General features: G+C 45.1%; 1 protein-coding gene across 5 annotated transcripts; it reads left to right on the plus strand.

Annotated features, from left to right (window-relative positions):
- Positions 1 to 1478: 1478 nt before the first annotated feature.
- On the plus strand, positions 1479 to 19726 carry LOC106564255 (far upstream element-binding protein 2). 5 transcript variants are annotated; one of them, XR_014379615.1, is made up of 19 exons: positions 1484 to 1713; positions 2934 to 3036; positions 3157 to 3216; positions 3314 to 3350; positions 3482 to 3540; positions 3630 to 3713; positions 4246 to 4303; positions 4562 to 4733; positions 5342 to 5440; positions 6081 to 6197; positions 6654 to 6762; positions 7850 to 7974; positions 12708 to 13013; positions 13126 to 13241; positions 17156 to 17250; positions 17441 to 17650; positions 17926 to 18098; positions 18212 to 18739; positions 18846 to 19726. XR_014379615.1 is itself a non-coding variant. In XM_082958622.1 (18 exons), the coding sequence occupies exons 1-18, from the start codon at positions 1627 to 1629 to the stop codon at positions 18218 to 18220; spliced, it is 2013 nt and encodes a 670-aa protein (XP_082814748.1). In that variant the 5' UTR covers positions 1479 to 1626; the 3' UTR covers positions 18221 to 19726. The 5 variants fall into 5 exon arrangements, 4 of the variants coding, with proteins under 4 accessions (XP_082814748.1, XP_082814750.1, XP_082814747.1 ...); XM_082958622.1 differs by having other exon boundaries at positions 1479 to 1713; positions 6654 to 6756; positions 18212 to 19726; XM_082958624.1 differs by having other exon boundaries at positions 1479 to 1713; positions 3630 to 3701; positions 6654 to 6756; positions 18212 to 19726.
- Positions 19727 to 19966: the final 240 nt, after the last annotated feature.

The raw sequence follows: 19966 nt of genomic DNA on the forward strand, positions 1-19966 counted from the left end.
ATATGAGACCAATGACTTCAATATGATTCCAATGACTTCAATATGAGACCATTGACTTCAATATGAGTCCAATGACTTCAATATGAGACCAATGGCTTCAATATGTTCATGATTATTACTTGTGAGGTGATTTATGAGTTGAAGCCTATGGATGCAGCCCAAATAGCACCCTACTCCCTATTCGGTGCACTAAAAAGTAGTGCACTATATGGGGAATAGGGTGCCATTTGTGCAGCCTACTAGTTGGTGGGTTCTGAGTATTTTGAATGGGGGGTTCTGTTCTGAGTATTGTGAATGGGGGACATATACCAAGCACAAGAGAGCCTTGATCTAAAGTAATGCTATGGTGAGCTTTCATCAGAAGAAAAGTACTGGTAGTTTGAAGTTGCTGTTTGTGTGGTGTCATTATGTATGAAAATATATATTGTGATATTATTGTTATGTCCTAAATAGCCTGATATTACCTATATAGTGCACTACTTTAGACCAGAGACCATTCCCCCTATATTTATTTAATTTTTTTATTGTCAGTTAAGAACAAACCCTCCCCTGACCCGGACAACGCAGGCCAATTGTGGCCTATGGGACTCCTGATCACAGCCGGTTGTGACACAGCCCAGGATTGAACCAGGGTCTGTAGTGACACCTCTAGCACTGAGATTCAGTGCCTAAGACCGCTGCGCCACTCGGGACCACAAAATATATAGTGAACTACTTTAGACCAGAGACCATTCCCCCTATATAGTACACTACTTTAGACCAGAGACCATTCACCCTATATAGTACACTACTTTAGACCAGAGACCATTCACCCTATATAGTACACTACTTGACCATTCCTCTGGTCAAAATGTGTGCACTATATGGGGAATAGGGTTCCATTTGGGACACCAAATTGGGCAGTGGTATGTTTATTAGCTAACATAAGTAGCTAGGTCACTAATATTTAAATGACATGGCTAAATGTTGTTAGCCTGGGTGCTAGTCTGATTCAGCTCTCTTGCCAACTCCTTATGGAATTGTCATGCTGTTTGGCTTGACAATGGAGAAGGCAACATAACAACAGATCTGGGACCAGGCTAATATTTATAGCAAAGGCACCAAACACTAACTCAAATTTTCCGCTTTGTTGCTTTTATCTGTGTTTCGACTTTTGAGATCATGCAAGGTTGATGGTGCGTGTTTTACGAGCTGAAAGAGCTCATTGTTGCCCCCAAATGGGTATTGATGGTTACAAACGTCAATCAATAATGAAAGATTGTTTCTGTAAGCACATTGGTCAACTTGACCATTCTTCAAACTCCGATTGGCTCTTCAAAAATCGCCTACAGATGATTGGTCGAAGTTGAACTGTCAATCAAGAATCCCCCTGCCCTGGTCAATAGGACCTACTTTCGAGTCAGTAAACCAGTAAGATTTGTGTCTGTATTCTTCACCGCCTCCTTCGCAATCACCGATTGGTTACTTTAGGAGGGAAGACTGCTAGAAGGTTTGATGCCCACCTTCTGCGCCCTCCCCACACTTCGCCTTTCTCATCTTCCCGCTTCTGCGCAACTCTGCTCGGCCTAACTACCTGTCCAAACCCCCCCGTGTGTGTCTGTGTATTTCCCCAAGAGAGCAAGCAGCATGTCGGACTACGGCTCACCCGGGGCCGGAGCGGGCGCTGGAGGCAAAAAAGATGCTTTCGCGGACGCCGTGCAGCGAGCCAGACAGGTAAGGTCGGAGCAAGGATCTAGCGAGACTGGGGCACTGAACCAAGCCAGTCTGTTGTGTGCGCTAGCTACGATGCTAGGCTAACTACCTAGCTTGCAACGAGGCCGTCGATGGGTTACTCGAATCGATGGGACCGACCGGCTTGGTGTGTGGGTGAAATCAAAATGCGAAAAACCTAGAATTGAACCTTATGTTGGTGTACGCATGTGTGGATTTGTTTTTAATATTAGCTAATGTTAAACGTTTGAGTGCGGTACCACCACAAGGTTTACGCTAGCTAGAGTATTACCGTTAGCTGGTTAGGCTAGCTAATAGTGTTCTCGGCGTGCGTGGCGATGCTTTCCTTGTTCTAGCTAGCCAACAAGCCTATAACACCGTTTGCTAGCGTAACGTACCTCGTTAGCAAACACCAACGTTACCGTTAGGTGCCTGGATAGCAAACTAACTAATGTTGGCGATCACGAAAAGCCCTCAATTTATATTCCAGTAGACCTACCATTTAGTGAGTAGTTAACTAGTTAGTCATCAATCATTTAAAGTAGCTAGCGTTAGCCTTAAGTTTGGTAACTAGCTAGCGTCAGCAGACTATCATTAACTTAAGGTACTAGCTAGCTAGTTAAATAACGTTAGCTAATGAGGTAGACGTTTCCACATGGGACCTGCGATGCAAACCTTTCCAAAACAGTCAAATTTGTCGGCCAGTGTTTCAGAATAGCTAACTTGCGTAGCTAGTGGGACACAAACACGCTCTAGCTAGTGTTAACGTTAGCTACTGCCGACATGTCTGATACGAATTAGGCCAGTATCTCCAGACGAGATCCTCTTATCCCAGTCTGGCGGCTACCTGAACTAACCCCGGGTGTAGAAAATAACTACCGGGTCTAGGGCTGCTTCTCAAATGGCACCACAGGACTCTGGTCAAAGTAGTCCATTATAGGGAATATAGAGTGCTGTTTGGGATCCAACCCAGCTATTGTGTAATAAAGGGATGCGGGAGGGTACATGGTTTGTGTTGAGGTGATATACTTGGGCAGCTACAGATCTGGGATCAGGTTACCAGCTCCAGATTCAGACCCGGGGAAGATTATACAAAACGGTCCATATATCAGTATCTTGGGCCGACTTCATTCTCCCTAGGAGCTCACACAATGCTTTTGAATGGGATACCTGTTTTACCCAAGTCTTGGCCATATACCTCATGCTGTGTGTGTGTTCCCTAGATTGCAGCTAAGATCGGAGGAGATGCCGGACCTCCAAGTAACAATGGAGGAGGAGGAGAGGGCTTCCCGTTCCAAACACTGAAACGTTCTCTGGAGGATGGAGGTAGGAGGGCAACACAGAGGCACGGGGACCAACACACACACTATGTACACACGGAGGATCATGTTTCTGGAGCCTTACTTCAGGGTGGTATTGAGGTTCATGTTTTACCTGTTTTATCAGACCAACCAGATGCCAAGAAGATGTCTTCCCAGGGGGACAGAGACTCAGCCACTGCTTTGTGTACGTATACCTAACAGACAATCTCTTGTCTCTGCCTATCCTCACACATTCATCAGTTGCTTTCTATTGGTTGGTAATCCATTACTCTTCCCTGTAGCTATCGGAGCTCAGCTCGCTGCCCTGTCTCAGCAAAGGTATTAATAGAAGGCCATTTTTTTCCCTTTTTAGCTGTCTTGTATATTTTGCAGTGTTTGATTCCCAGGTGTTTTGGGCTTGTTATGAAGGATAAGCATTCATTCCTCCTTTCTCCCTCTTTTCTCTTCAGTGTCAGACCCTCCACTATGACAGAGGAGTACAGAGTGCCAGACGGCATGGTCGGACTCAGTGAGTACACACAGTATCGCTTGGGCTCACGCCGAGAACCTGTTCACACATACTACGATAAAATAACCTCGCGGCTTGTTTCTCCACAGTCATTGGTCGAGGGGGCGAGCAGATCAACAAGATCCAGCAGGACTCGGGCTGCAAGGTCCAGATCGCTCCAGGTGAGCAACTAGGTGCTCACCTCTCTTTATATACTACCTCTACTATCTCAGCACGCAGCCCAGATGGCACCCTATTCCCTATATAGTGCACTACCTTTGACCGCAGCGATAGCCATTGATAGCCATTATTAGACTGATAGAATTGCACTGCGTTGTTAGGTTTAGTGCTCGCAGCAAAGGCATTTTGCTGTCCTTGTGCACGTGACATTAAAACATGAAACTATACGGGGGCCCTCAGCAGGGCCTTCAGCAAATATAGTGCACTACTTTGGACCAGGGCCTTCAGCAAATATGGTGCACTACTTTGGACGAGCAATGACCTTTTAGGGCACTACTCTCGGCCAGCGCCCTGGTCAAAAATAGAGCATTACATTTGACTGTAGCATATGCCTTTATAGTGCACTACTTTTGACCAGGACCCATAGGGCTCTTTTAGTGCACTTTGTAACGAATAGGGTGCCAATTGGGATGCATTTGCAGTCTGCCAGTGAGACAGATGTTTGTTGTTTACTTGTTGATGTTTACTTGTTTGTTTGTGTTTCAGACAGTGGTGGCATGCCAGAGAGGAGCGTCTCCCTCACAGGAAATCCTGACGCCATCGCGTAAGACATTACACTAAGCCTGTGTTCCCATAGGGCCCTGGTCTAATGTAGTGCCCTACATAAGGAGTAGGGTGCCATTTGGAAGTATCCCTTGTAGCTGTTTGGCACGATTAGGGTTCGGTAGTTTTTCCTGGTCGTTTGATCTCAATTGGAAAAATTCTTGGCACTGGCATCGGGGCACTGTTAAGTACATCTGATCATTACACAACTCTTTCTAACTACTTCCCTCCCTGTCTCTGTCTCTTCCTCCCTCTTCAGGAAAGCCAAGATGTTTCTGGATGAGATTGTATCTCGGGGACGGGGTGCACCTTCCTCCTCTTTCCACGAGTCGACCAATGGGCAGAGTGGCTCCATGCAGGAGATGATGATCCCAGCTGGCAAGGCCGGCCTAATCATCGGCAAGGGAGGAGAGACCATCAAACAACTACAGGTTAGGCCACACACAAGGGAGGAGAGAATATCAAACTACAGGTTAGACCACACACAAGGGAGGAGAGACCATCAAACAACTACAGGTACAGATTGGGGAGTTGTATAGCTGAAGCGTCCTGTCCAGGGGGTGTTCTGGTACATCACGCTGTCTCACCTTATAGAAACCACATCTTGTCCAGGGGGTGTACTGGTACATCAGGCTGTCTCACCTTATAGAAACCGCATCCTGTCCAGGGGGTGTACTGGTACATCACGCTGTCTCACCTTATAGAAACCGCATCCTGTCCAGGGGGTGTACTGGTACATCACGCTGTCTCACCTTATAGAAACCGCATCCTGTCCAGGGGGTGTACTGGTACATCACGCTGTCTCACCTTATAGAAACCGCATCCTGTCCAGGGGGTGTACTGGTACATCACGCTGTCTCACCCTACAGAAACAGTATCCTGTCCAGGGGGTGTACTGGTACATCAAATATCTGTACAGGAGAAAGATTCAGAACACAGCTACTAATATAATGGGAGGGAAGTACTAGGAAACAACACTATACCTGGGGAGGTTTGTCTGATAGATGTATAGATATCTATATCCCTCTGTTCCCTGTAGGAGCGTGCTGGAGTAAAGATGATTCTCATCCAAGATGGCTCCCAGCCACCCAACATGGACAAACCCCTGCGCATCATCGGAGACCCCTACAAAGTACAGGTAAACGCCCTGCTGCCCGTACTGCGTACCCCACACGCCCCTGCTGCCCGTACTGCGTACCCCACACGCCCCTGCTGCCCGTACTGCGTACCCCACACGCCCCCTGCTGCCCGTACTGCGTACCCCACACGCCCCCTGCTGCCCGTACTGCGTACCCCACACGCCCCCTGCTGCCCGTACTGCGTACCCCACACGCCCCCTGCTGCCCGTACTGCGTACCCCACACGCCCCCTGCTGCCCGTACTGCGTACCCCACACGCCCCCTGCTGCCCGTACTGCGTACCCCACACGCCCCCTGCTGCCCGTACTGCGTACCCCACACGCCCCTGCTGCCCGTACTGCGTACCCCACACGCCCGTACTGCGTACCCCACACGCCCCTGCTGCCCGTACTGCGTACCCCACACGCCCCTGCTGCGTACCCCACACGCCCCTGCTGCGTACCCCACACGCCCCTGCTGCCCGTACTGCGTACACCACACGCCCCTGCTGCCCGTACTGCGTACACCACACGCCCCTGCTGCCCGTACTGCGTACCCCACACTCCCCTGCTGCCCGTACTGCGTACGGGGCTGTTTGTCTCTGATATTGTCAGGTAGTACTGGCTGACTTGATCAATATCTCTTTCTTTCTCTCTGCAGCAAGCGAAGGAGCTGGTGAATGAGATTCTGAGAGAGAGGGATCACGCTGGCTTTGGAGACAGAAACAATTTTGGCAACCAAATGGGGGGAGGAGGTGGTGGAGGAGGAGGCATGGATGTGAGTAGGATCTTTGTTTACGAGATGGATTCAACTTGATTCTAGTTGGAACTCTGACTGGATTTGATAGAGCTCTGGAGGTCAAACTCACCCAGGTGCTTCACTCTGTTAACCTCCACCTGTTCCCTTCCCTTCCACAATGGCACAGGGAAGGGAGCAACTTCGCTGATGGAAATGCAGCCCTGAGGGGTTAAACCCATAGAATTAGATTGACTAGAACATTAAATGGAACGTCTGCCAGTGGCATCATTGACTTGATTGAGAATGACAGTTCTACTCGTTCTAAGTCTATGATTAAATGTTGTCGAGTTCCAGCCGGTGGAATGACTGTGGCGTTGCAGCCCCGTTTAGTAACAAGTCTCTGCTAGAACTCTGAAGGTCTTTGCCTCATCAGTATCGTGTGTTTCAGTTTGGCTAGATGCCTCTTCCTCATTATGGTGTCTTTTCATTGGCCAGGTGCCCGTGCCCCGCCACTCTGTGGGAGTTGTGATTGGCCGAAGTGGAGAGATGATCAAGAAGATCCAGGCAGACGCTGGAGTTAGGATACAGTTCAAACCAGGTGAGGGTCACACCCTTTCTGCTAGGGTCAACTACCATCTGGTCTTGTTCAGCTAGACCCTGCATCTCCCCCTTTAAACCCTGCTTCAGTTGTTATAATCACTATGGTAACTCTCTCCCTCTTTTTGTTCTCTCTCCCTCCCTCCCTCCTCCCCTCTCTGTCAGATGAAGGTACATGATGTATAAGTCCCACACCTACAACAGATAAAAAAAATATTTCTATCATAGGAAACATTAGTATTTTATCATGCTGTGTTTTTACACATGATCGTGGGTCCAGGAGAAACAAACTGAACTCAGACCTCCTGCTATGTGTTAGTACCACAGCATTTAAATAAATCACTTGACTGTGGAGCGAACCTGGGGCGTGTTCAGTAGGGCCCCACCGTAACAAAATGGTTTGCAACTGGAACCTACAGTCTGTTCTTATTGGACAAGTCCAGGTAGCGCCTTCCCGTTTTACCCTGCTTCAGTTGAGTGTTATGATCAGTATGGTAACTCTCCCTCTTTTCTTTGTCCCCCCCCTCTCTCTCCCTCTCTCTCCCTCTGTCAGATGAAGGTACAGGACTGTATATGAAACTCAAACACCACACACACACACTTACACACACAGCAGATTTAAGTGTTTCTATCGGGTCAGAAAGGAAATGTTAGTAAACCTCATCTTAGAGGTGCCAATCTGTTATGGGACAAGTCCAGGTAGCAACTTCCTGTGTTGAACCTGCTTCAGCTGAGTGTTGTGAACAGTATGGTAACTCTCTCTTCTTCTTTTTCCCCCTCACTCCCTTCCCCCTCTCTCCCCTCACTCCCTTCCCCCTCTCTCCCCTCACTCCCTTCCCCCTCTGTCAGATGAAGGTACAGGACCGTATAAGAAACATTTTGACTGGAACCTTCTTTTGGTTGAAACAATGATCGTTATGATGACTCTCTTTCTCATCTCTTTCGCTCGATCTGTCTGTCTTTCGCGCGATCTGTGCTCCCCTCCATCTTTCTCTCGTTGTCTATCGATCGCTCTCTCCCCTCTCGCTGCCTCCTTCCCTACTCTTCCTCCCCTACCCCTGCTCTCCCTTCCCCCTCCTCCCCTCTCTCTCTAGATGACGGTGCAGGTCCTGATAAGATAGCCCACATCATGGGCCCTCCAGACCGCTGTGAGCACGCTGCCTCCATCATCAACGAGCTGCTGCAGAGCATCAGAGTCAGGGAGGACGGAGGACAGGGGGTACGTCCACTACCCACTACAGGCTTACACATGGGAGGCTGCAGGGGGTACATGTGGGGTGTGAAGGGAAGTGGTACTAGATGGCAGGGGGATACACCAAGTTAAATATAAGATGGTGCAGGGGTATGGACAGGTGAGATTTTCTGGTCTTGAGAAGGAGAGATGTATTGAAGGCCATAACTGAAATGTCTACAGTGCCTTGCAAAAGTATTCACCTACCCATGGCATTTTTCCTATTTTGTTGCATTGCAACCTGGAATTTAAATGATTTTGATTTCATGTGATGGACATACACAAAATAGTCCAAATTGTTGAAGTGAAATTAAAAAAGTAACTTGTTTCAAAGAATTGAAAAAACGTCGGAAAGTGGTGCGTGCAGATGTATTCACCCCCTTTACTATGGAGCCGCTAAATAAGATCTGGTGCAACTAATTACCTTCAGAGGTCACAGAATTAGTTAAAAGTGTCACATGATCTGTGTCTGTGTGTGTATGTGTGTGTGTGTTCTAAAAGGCCCCAGAGTCTGCAACACCCCTAAGCAAGCGGCACCATGAAGACCAAGGAGCTCTCTAAACGGGTCAAGGACAAAGTTGTGGCAGATCAGGGTTGGGTTATTTAAAAAAAAATCAAACTTTTGAACATCCTACAGAGCACCAATTTAAAATCCATTATTAAAACATGGAAAGAGTATGGTTGATAAAACAGCTGTATTTGTGGGAAAGATGTTTGAAAGGGTTAATTTGTTCTTAACCTGTCTGGGCGGCCGTGGAATCTCTTGTCTTTAAAATGGTGTAAAAGAGTCAAGACTCTCGTTAATCTAACCACATTGTCCGATTTCAAAAAGGCTTTACAGCGAAAGCAAAACATTAGATTATGTCAGGAGAGTACCCTGTCAAAGATAATCACACAGCCATTTTCAAAGCAAGCATATGTCACCAAAACCACAGCTAAATGCAGCACTAACCTTTGATCTTCATCAGATGACAACCCTAGGACATTATGTTATACAATACATGCATGTTTTGTTCAATCAAGTTCATATTTATATCAAAAAACAGCTTTTTACATTAGCATGTGACGTTCAGAACTAGCATACCCACCGCAAACTTCTGGTGAATTTACTAAATTACTCACGATAAACGTTGACAAAATACATTATTTTATGCAAACGCCATGTCAGATTTTAAAATAGCTTTTTGGCAAAAGCACATTTTGCAATATTCTGAGTACATAGCTCGGCCATCACGGCTAGCTATTTTGACACCCACCAAGTTTGGGGCTCACCAAACTCAGAATTACTATTAGAAAAATTGGATTGCCTTTGCTGTTCTTCGTCAGAATGCACTCCCAGGACTTATACTTCAACAACAAATGTTGTTTTGGTTCCAAATAATCCATAGTTGTATTCAAATAACTCTTGTTTGTTCGTGCGTTCAGGTCACTATCCGAAGGTTGACGCGCGAGTGCGTTTCATGACAAAAGAATTCAAAATATTCCATTACCGTACTTTGAAGCATGTCAAACGCTGTTTAAAATCTATTTTTCTCGTAAAGTAGCGATAATATTCCAACCGGGCGACGTTGTATTCATTCAAAGGCTGAAAGAAAAAAAATGGAGAATTCTCGTGGACGCGCCACTGTCCCCAGGCTGACCACTCACAAACTCTCCTGCTGTTCTTCGCCCAGAGACAGCAGACACCCCATTCCACTTTCTGGCGCCTTCTGAGAGCCAATGGAAGCCTTAGAAAATGTCACGTTACAGCACAGATGCTGTATTTTCGATAGAGATGCAACAGAAGGACAACAAATTGTCAGACGGCACTTCCTGTATGGAATCTTCTCATGTTTTGGCCTGCCATATGAGTTCTGTTATACTCAGACACCATTCAAACAGTTTTAGAAACTTTAGAGTGTTTTCTATCCAAATCTACTAATTATATGCATATTCTCATTTCTGGGCAAGAGTAGTAACCAGTTTAAATCGGGTATGTTTTTTATCCGGCCGTGCAAATACTGCCCCCTAGCCCCAACAGGTTAAACTATATTGTAAATCGGAATGGTGGAGCTATGTCCTTCATGGAGTTATCAGAATTGTACGGGAAGGTCTGCTCAATCCAAGAGTACAACCAATTGATTACAGCATTGCCCCAAAAATGGAGGTGGCAGCGGGAGGAGGTATGGAACTGATCTGTCTGCCCAATATAAAGAATCAAAACTGGCAGAGGAATAAAAAGAGCATAAATAGGAAAGTATATCAGTTTCATTTGAGGACTAGGATGTTGACAACTGTGCCATGCAGGTTGCAAAATAGTTGTGAAGTGATTTTTGATGTACCGATTCCATGGTATGAGTTGATATATAAAACTGCTCAAGTTAAGACTTCGTGCTTTTCAGCTAAAATTATTGTATAGAATTTTTGCCACCAACAAAATGTTGAATATTTGGGGCATAAAATCATCGAAGCTCTGCAGATTTTGTTGTGAGGATACAGAATAAATAGACCATTTTAAGTATTGACCTCAGGTAGCCTGTTTCTGGTCTCAGATTCAGCAATGGCTGAAAATGCATAGCATTGATCTTAAGTTGACCCTAGAAATAGTACTGTTAGATCTGGAGAAACTGGGTCAGTCAATTACTAATACTCTTAGTAAAAGTATTTATCTTCAACTCGCAATCTGTGGATTCTATTCAATTAGACTGAAATTGTATGTTAAACATCACAGCATAGTTGAAAGATATGTGTTGAGTTGAAACCCGAAGTGGGTGGTGGCCAGCAGAGATGGATTGGATGGGCTGAGGGACACCTATTGGGGAACTGTGGGGGATCTTGGAGGGTTTGGGGTCACGTTTTTGGCCTAGTGGGAGATCTATCAATGTGCCCTTGAGCAGGGCATTGTCTCTGGATGCTTCTGTGTCGCTCTGAATGGGAGTCAGTTGGAAGACTGGTATGATGTAGTTGTTGAGCGGCTTCACTGCAAGTATATTTTATGTTTCAGATATTCAAATAAAAAATTCTATATATTTAAGTGGCACCACAACAAACCTCCCAAGAGCGGGCCGCCCACCAAAACTCAGACCAGGCAAGAAGGGCATTAATCAGAGGCAACAAAGAGACCAAAGATAACCCTGAAGGAGCTGCAAAGCTCCACAGCGGAGATTGGAGTATCTGCCCATAGGACCACTTTAAACCGTACACTCCACAGAGCTGGGCTTTACGGAAGTGGCTAGAAAAAAAGCCATTGCTTAAAGAAAAAAATAAAGGAATGTGGGAGACTCCCCAAATATATGGAAGAAGGTACTCTGGTTAGATGAGACTAAAATTGAGCTTTTTGGCCGTCAAAGAAAACGCTGTCTGGCGCAAACCCATCACCCCGAGAACCACATCCCCACAGTGAAGCGTGGTGGTAGCATCATGCTGTGGGGATCCTTTTCATCGGCAGGGACTGGGAAACTGGTCAGAATTGAAGGAATGATGGATGGTGCTAAAGACGGGGAAATTCTTGAGGGAAACCTGTTTCAGTCTTCCAGAGATTTGAGATTGGGTGGAGGTTCACCTTCCAGCAGGACAATGACCCTAAGTGTACTGCTAAAGCAACACTTGCGTGGTTTAAGGGGAAACATTTAAATATCTTGGAATGGCCTGGTCAAAGCCCAGACCTCAATCCAATTGAGAATCTGTGGTATGACTTAAATATTGCGGTACACCAGTGGAACCCATCCAACTTAAAGGAGCTGGAGCAGTTTTGCCTTGAAGAATGGGCAAAAATCCCAGTGGCTAGATGTGCCAAGCTTCTAGAGACATTCCCAAAGACACTTGCAGCTGTAATTGCTGCAAAAAGTGTCTCTACAAAGTATTGACTTGGGGGGGAGGAATGGTTATGCACGCTCAATTTTTCCGTTTTTGTCTTATTTCTTGTTTTTTTTAACACAAAAATGTTGCATCTTCAAAGTGGTAGGCATGTGGTGTAAATCAAATGATACAAACCCCCCAAAAATTCATTTTAATTCCAGGTTGTAAGGCAACAAAATAGGAAAAATGCCAAGGGGGGTGAATACTTGTGCAAGCCACTGTACATTAAGTCTCCACTATTCCCCCTTTAGTTTTTCCTTGAATTTTTGTATTTATTAATACATTTCTTTGACGGGACGTCAACATTTTCTGTCAATGTGCCAGATTTGGCCAGCTGGCAAGTTTTCAGCTTTAGTCCCTGGGCAGATGGATAAAAATCACACTGTTTAAAAATCAAACTTAAGGCGTCGGCATGCTTCCCATCCGAAACCGTTCAGAACAGTTTGTGCAGTATTTTTGACATTTTGTGACGATTTTGGTGTTCAGAATTGTATTTATTTTTCGGCTGTTTGCGCACCAACATTTCTCGGAGCAAGCTGAAGTTCAGCGTTCGACATCTATGTCCCTTCATTGGTCAACAGTAGAGATTCTTCAATGAAGTGTTTTCGTGCAAAAAAAAAATGTATTTGCAAAATACCACACCAAACATCTTGGTTCGATGCAACTCAAATCTCCTCTGCAAAAATGTAAATTTAATGATGTATTTTTTTTGAGTTATCTTAGATTTATATCAGACTATTTTGATTAAGTGTATACTGGCTACGGACTCTCCAAACAGTACTACTGGCACTTTGTAGCGGTTTTCAAGCGACGGTCTTTAAAAGGTAGTATGCGAGCGCGGTCGTGCGGAAACCTTTACCTGCGTCTCCCTCTCTCTCCTCCAGGGTCCTCCAGGTCCTCCTGGCACGGGGGGGATGCCTCAGGGTGGCCATGGCAGGGGGCGAGGCCAGGGCAACTGGGGCGGTCCTCCGGGAGGTGAGGTCACCTTCTCTATCCCCGCCCACAAATGCGGCCTTGTGATTGGTCGGGGTGGCGAGAACGTCAAAGCCATCAACCAGCAGACGGGGGCTTTCGTGGAGATCTCGCGTCAGCCGCCGCCCAACGGTGACCCTAACTTCAAACTGTTCATCATCAGGGGGTCCCCTCAACAGATAGATCATGCCAAGCAGCTCATAGAGGACAAGATCGAGGTACGGGAGGACGGATAAGTCCTGAACACACATTTAAACACACCCAGTGTATCATTTAATAGTCCCACATAAACTGTAAATGGAATGAAGGGTTTCTCCTCTGCCCCTCTAGGCTCCTCTGTGTCCTCTAGGGGGTGGTCCTGGTGGACCTGGTCCTGCTGGTCCAATGGGCCCCTACAACCCCAACCCTTACAACCCAGGGCCTGGTGGCCCCGGAGGACCCCCGCAGTAAGTACACCAACCATGTGCCCCTACAACCCCAACCTTGAAAGTGCAGCCTGCCCCCCCCACCCCCACACACACAGTAAATACAGCACCTACTAGACATAAAGGGCCAGTTTCCCTGTCCCAGGCTAGTGCTAGTTTGCATTGCTACAGCTTGTTATACATCCATGACATAAAAGAAAGAAGGGGTCTATTGTTAGTGTGGTGAGCAGCTCTGATCCCCCTGTGCTGTTGAGTGATTTTTCTGGCTCACTATTTGTCTGTCATGTGTACATTGTATGTTATTCACATTTCTTCCTCTGAATGAAATAAGGCCACATGTTAGTTTACTTCTATGGGCTAGGTGGGACCTGACCTGCGGGACACACTATTCAACAGCCAATGAAATAGCATGGCGCCAAATACAAAACAGCAAAAATCTAAATTTCATTTTCTCAAACAATCAACTATTTTACACCATTTTAAAGAAACTTCTCGTTAATCTAACCACATTGTCTGATTTCAAAAAGGCTTTACGGCGAAAGCATAAAATTAGATTATGTTAGGACAAACTTCACAAGAAAAACCACACAGCCATTTTCCAAGCAAGGACATGCATCACAAAAACCAAAAGTACAGCTAAAATATTCACTAACCTTTGATCTTCATCAGATGGCACTCATAGGACTTCATGTTATACAATACATGTATGTTTTGCTCGATAAAATTCATATTTATATCCAAAAACAGCATTTTACATTGGCGCGTGATGTTCAGAAAATGTGTTCCCACCAAAACCTCCGGTGAATGTTCACATCAATTTACAAAAATACTCATCATAAACGTTGATAAAATATTAAACTCTTATTTAAAGAATTATAGATAAACATCTCCTTATTGCAACCGCTGTGACAGATTTCAAAAAAGCTTCACGGGGAAAGCACACTGCAATAATCTGAGTACGGCGCTCAGAAAAATACATCAGGCAATACAGATACCTGGCATTTGGGAGTCATCTAAAATCATAAATAGCATTATAAATATTCACTTACCATAATTTCCGGACTATAAGCCGCAACTTTTTTCCCACGCTTTGAACCTCGCGGCTTAAACAATGACGCCGCTAATATATGGATTTTTTTTTCCCGCTTTCAATTTTTTTTCTCAAAAAAAAACACATTCTGTGACGTGCTCAGTTTTGACGGCATGACGCTTTCATTAGACCAATGAAATTGCCGAACTGGTTAACCTCTCTAGGGTATGTGGGACAAAATCGTCCCACCTACTCAACAGCCAGTGGAATCCCGTGGCGCGATATTCAAATACCTTAGAAATGCTATTACTTCAATTTCTCAAACATATGACTATTTTACACCATTTTAAAGACAACTCTCGTTAATCTAACCATACTGTCCGATTTTCAAAAAGGCTTTACAACGAAAGCAAAACATTAGATTATGTCAGCAGAGTACCCAGCCAGAAATAATCAGACACCCATTTTTCAAGCTAGCATATAATGTCACAAAAAACAAAACCACAGCTAAATGCAGCACTAACCTTTTGATCTTCATCAGATGACAACCCTAGGACATTATGTTATACAATGCATGCATGTTTTGTTCAATGAAGTTCATATTTATATCAAAAACCAGCTTTTTACATTAGCATGTGATGTTCAGAACTAGCATACCCACCGCAAACTTCTGGTGAATTTACTAAATTACTCACGATAAACGTTCACAAAAAACATAATTGTTTTAAGAATTATAGATACAGAACTCCTTTATGCAATCGTGGTGTCCGATTTTAAAATAGCTTTTCGGCAAAAGCACATTTTGCAATATTCTGAGTAGATAGCTCGCCATCATGGGCTAGCTATTTTGACACCCACCAAGTTTGGCACTCACCAAACTCAGATTTACTATAAGAAAAATTGGATTACCTTTGCTGTTCTTCGTCAGAATGCACTCCCAGGACTTCTACTTCATCCACAAATGTTGTTTGGGTTCAAAATAATCCATAGTTATGTTCAAATATCCTCTGTTTTGTTCTTGCGTTCAAGACACTATCCGAACGGTGACGCGCGGACGCGTATCGTGACAAAAAATTTAAATATTCCATTACCGTACTTCGAAGCATGTCAAACGCTGTTTAAAATCAATTTTTATGCGATTTTTCTCGTAAAAAAGCGATATTCCGACCGGGAGACGTCCTTTCCGTTCACTCAATCTAAAATGGACTCTTCACGTGCACGCGCGTACCCGTCTCATTGTTCTCAGATCGACCACTATCCAAATGCGCTACTGTTTTTCAGCCATGGGCTGCAAAGTCACCATTCAACGTTCTGGTGCCTTCTGAGAGCCTATGGGAGCCTTAGGAAGTGTCACGTTACAGCAGAGATCCTTTGTTTTCAATAAAGAAAGTGTAGAAGGCCAAGAAATGGTCAGAGACGGCACTTCCTGTACAGAATCTTCTCAGGTTTTTGCCTGCCATATGAGTTCTGTTATACTCAGACACCATTCAAACAGTTTTAGAAACTTTAGGGTGTTTTTTATCCAAATCAAACAATTATATGCATATTCTAGTTTCTGGGCAGTAGTAATAACCAGATTAAATCGGGTACGTTTTTTTTATCCGTCCATGCAAATACGGCCCCCTATCCCCAACAGGTTAAGGTCAAACAACTTTTTTGTTTACTGTTTAGATTAAATCAAGCGTTCTCAAACTTCCCATCATTCTGATTACGGTAGTCATTTTGTCACCCTCATCATGGCAAAGACATGGAGAAATGCATATGATGCAGCTTTCAAGTTGAAGGCGATTGATCTAGCTGTTGGAAATGGAGCTGCTGCACGGGAGCTTGGTCTTAATGAGTCAATGATAAGAAGTTGGAAACAGCAGCGTGAGGAATTGACTCAGTGCAAAAAGACAACTAAAGCTTACTGCAAATTTTTTTTGTTTTTTTTGTTACAAGCCGTGTTTCGTTAAAGCCTGTGTAAAGTTAATTTGTTTCAATGTACCGGTAGGCGTCTGGTGCTTATAGACATGTGCGGCTTATTTATGTTCAAAATAAAAAACTTTTTTAATTCAGTGGGTGCGGCTTATATTCAGGTGCGCTCAATACTCCGGAAATTATGGTACCTTTGATCTTCATCAGAAGGCACTTCCAGGTATCCCAGGTCCACAATAAATGTTTTGTTCGATAAAGTCCATCATTTATGTCCAAATACTTTCTTGTTGTAAGCTACTCCAAATGTAGGAAGCGCGCCCGAAAACTTCACGTCAAAGTCAGTTCTATTTACGTTCGTAGAAACATGTCAAATGTTGTATAGCATCAATCTTTAGGGCCTTTTTAACATAAAACTTCAATAATATTCCAACTGGATGATTCCAATGTCTTGGAATCGTCCAGTTGGAATATTATTGCTACCTCACAGCTACCTCATCACGTGAATGCGCGCCAATGAACTCATGACATTTTCTGAGTCACCAACTTCCCGGCCTTCTTGTTCGCTCTCTGTTCACTGCAAAAGCCTGAACTAAGGTTCTAAAGACTGACATCTAGTGGAAGCCTTAGGAAGTGCAAAATGAACCCTAAGTCACTGTTAGAAAGGCAATGACTTGAAAAGACTACAAGCATCAGATTTCCCACTTCCTGGTTGGATTCTTCTTAGGTTTTTGCCTGCCATATGAGTTGTGTTATACTCATTCAAACAGTTTTAGAAACTTCTGTTTTTTCTATCCAAATCTACTAATACTATGCAAATATTTGACTCTGGGCCCGAGAATTAGGCAGTTTACTCTGGGCATGCTTTTCATCCGAAATCGAAAATACTGCCCCCTATACCTTAAAGTTAAAGCCAATGGGTATCATGCGTTTTGGTGTGTTTGACTTAGAAAGACATTAAGTGTCTAATCGTTCTCCACTCTCTCTCCAGTGGCGGCCCCCCAGGTGGTCATGGTTATGGGGCCCCTCAGGGCTGGGGCAACACCTTCCAGCAGTGGCAGGCCCCTGGAGGGCCACACGACCCCAGTGAGTAGACACAGCTTTATATTGACTGGTCTGGAACTCTACATCAGGCACTTTCCCTCTCTGGTCAATCAATTTTTCCCTGGCCTGTCCTCAACACTCTTTACTCTTACCTTCTCATTTCCTCTCCTCCCTTTTTACCTTACCCTCTTCCTCCCTTTCAACCCTCTTTCTCTAATCTTTCCCCTCCCAGATAAGGCAGCGGCAGACCCCAATGCTGCGTGGGCAGCCTACTATGCGCAGTACTACCAGCAGCAGCCAGGGGGAGCCATGCCGGGCCAGGCCCCCAATGCCCCAGCAGCCGCCCCAGTCCAGGCAGACCCCTCCCAGGCAGCCCAGACCCCTGGAGGCCAGCCAGACTACACCAAGGCCTGGGAGGAGTATTACAAGAAGATGGGCATGGGTAAGATCATTGCCATGGTTATGATCATCGCCATGGTTACATTGACTTTACAATGACATGTCCTATAGGAGATCCTGTGTGTTACTACAAAAGGACTGAAAGGCCTTCACACTGTGTAGAATCCTTATACATGCCACCTTTTAATGGACACTTTTCATCCAGAAGATGTCGTCAGAGTTATTGCTATCCAACAGAATTGTAATCAACAAATACTATTTTCTTGTCCAAGTTGTTGATCTTAGTCTGCTCTACTTTCCCTCCCTCTCTCTTCTCAGCCCAGCCCGGTGGAGGTGCTGCAGCGGCGCCGGCTGCAGCTGTAGCCGGGGGAGGAGCCGGCGGACAGCAGGACTACAGTGCAGCCTGGGCTGAGTACTACAGGCAGCAGGCGGCCTTCTACGGCCCTGGAGGGGCTCCGGGACAGGCTGCCACCCCTCAGCAAGGACAACAGGTAACACACACACACACCACTCAGCCAGGACAACAGGTCACACTTTTCATAGAAAACTGTCCAGTGTTCCCAGATACTTTAACTTCTCTACACTCTCATTCTCTCTATCCCAGGCCCAGTGAACCAAATCCAGCCAGTCTCCAGCCTGTCAGACGCATGGACCGGGAGGACTGTCTTCACTGCAGCAGCAGACACATCCCATCCAGCTCTCTGGACTTTTTAAATGTTTTCTTCTGGGTTTAAGTCGTAATTCAAAAAATGTCTGGTTTTGACGGAAGCAAAACCTTAATTCCCTCCCTCAAATACACTCCCAGTACCCCTCCCTCTTATCCCAGTACCCCTCCCTCTTATCCCAGTACCCCTCCCTCTTATCCCATGTACCCCTCCCTCTTATCCCATGTACCCCTCCCTCTTATCCCATGTACCCCTCCCTCTTATCCCATGTACCCCTCCCTCTTATCCCATGTACCCCTCCCTCTTATCCCATGTACCCCTCCCTCTTATCCCATGTACCCCTCCCTCTTATCCCATGTACCCCTCCCTCTTATCCCATGTACCCCTCCCTCTTATCCCATGTACCCCTCCCTCTTATCCCATGTACCCCTCCCTCTTATCCCATGTACCCCTCCCTCTTATCCCATGTACCCCTCCCTCTTATCCCAGTACCCCTCCCTCTTATCCCAGTACCCCTCCCTCTTATCCCAGTACCCCTCCCTCTTATCCCAGTACCCCTCCCTCTTATCCCAGTACCCCTTGTTTTTCTTTTCTTTCTTTTTTACAAAAACTGAAAAATAACAAATTCTACAATTTTTGCTGATGAAATGATTGAACAACTTGGTAGGGTTGTTTTTTCCTTTTTGTTCCCCTGTCCTCACCCTGCACCCCAACCCCTAGAAATCTGCCTGTCCTCACCCCAACCCCCAGTGTCTGCCTGTCCTCACCCTGCATCCCAAACCCTACAGTGTCTGAGGAGGTGAAGGGGAACATAGTAAAGAGCTCTGGCTCATCGGCCTAGCTAATACCCAATTGTAAAATACATGGACTCGCACTTCTGTCATTTGTTTGTTTTCCTGAGGAATAAACTGTCGTCTAGCAGTACTTTGGAGTATAACTACTACTAATATTCAGCATCGGTTTGTAAAAACAAGTTGTTTTTTTGCAAGCAAAAGGATATTTTTTTGCTTTTTAGGCTTTTATTTTCTTTAACGTCTAGTTCAGTTAAAACATTCCCTGTGTTGATGACGTAGCAGCATTTTTTCCCCTCCCCCTCCACCCACTTATAATTTTACTTAGTTCATATTTTTGGTAACTAAAGGGTGGGCCTGGGTGTGTGTGTGCCTGCAAGACTGACTGTGTGTACAAGCGCCTGTTTCTATGGATGCTTGCTACAGTGTGTGCCTGCTTGTTTTGTTGGTTATTTTGGCACAGTTTGTGTGTCCCCAAGGCCCCCCTTCCCCTTGCTGACTTCAGATCAGATTGCTGCATCATCAGATGGGATGCCTTTTATTTTATTTTTCCTCATGTTCCAAGAAGTCGTGTTATATGTTGTATGCAGTTTTTTTTTTTTTTTTTTTACTTTTTACTGCTTGTTTTTAAAAACTTCACAATAAATAAAAAGTATTGAGATATTTGGATGGATTGTATGTTTTTGTTGCAAAATAGTCTTATCTCTGACTTGAATTGAAACTAAAGTATTAGTTTCAGCAATATTGCTGAACTTATGTTCACTAAACGTAATTTGTGACAAAAACAATCATATTGTTCACCCTGTAACCAATCACAGGCTGGGAGATTTGTTTTCGTCGTTGATTTACGTTAACATATGCCAATCGGACTGCTCCCACGATGATCGAGAACCAATGGGAAGG

The sequence above is a fragment of the Salmo salar genome, chromosome 12, assembly GCF_965601325.2.
Source record: "Salmo salar chromosome 12, fSalSal1, whole genome shotgun sequence".
NCBI lineage: Eukaryota > Metazoa > Chordata > Actinopteri > Salmoniformes > Salmonidae > Salmo > Salmo salar.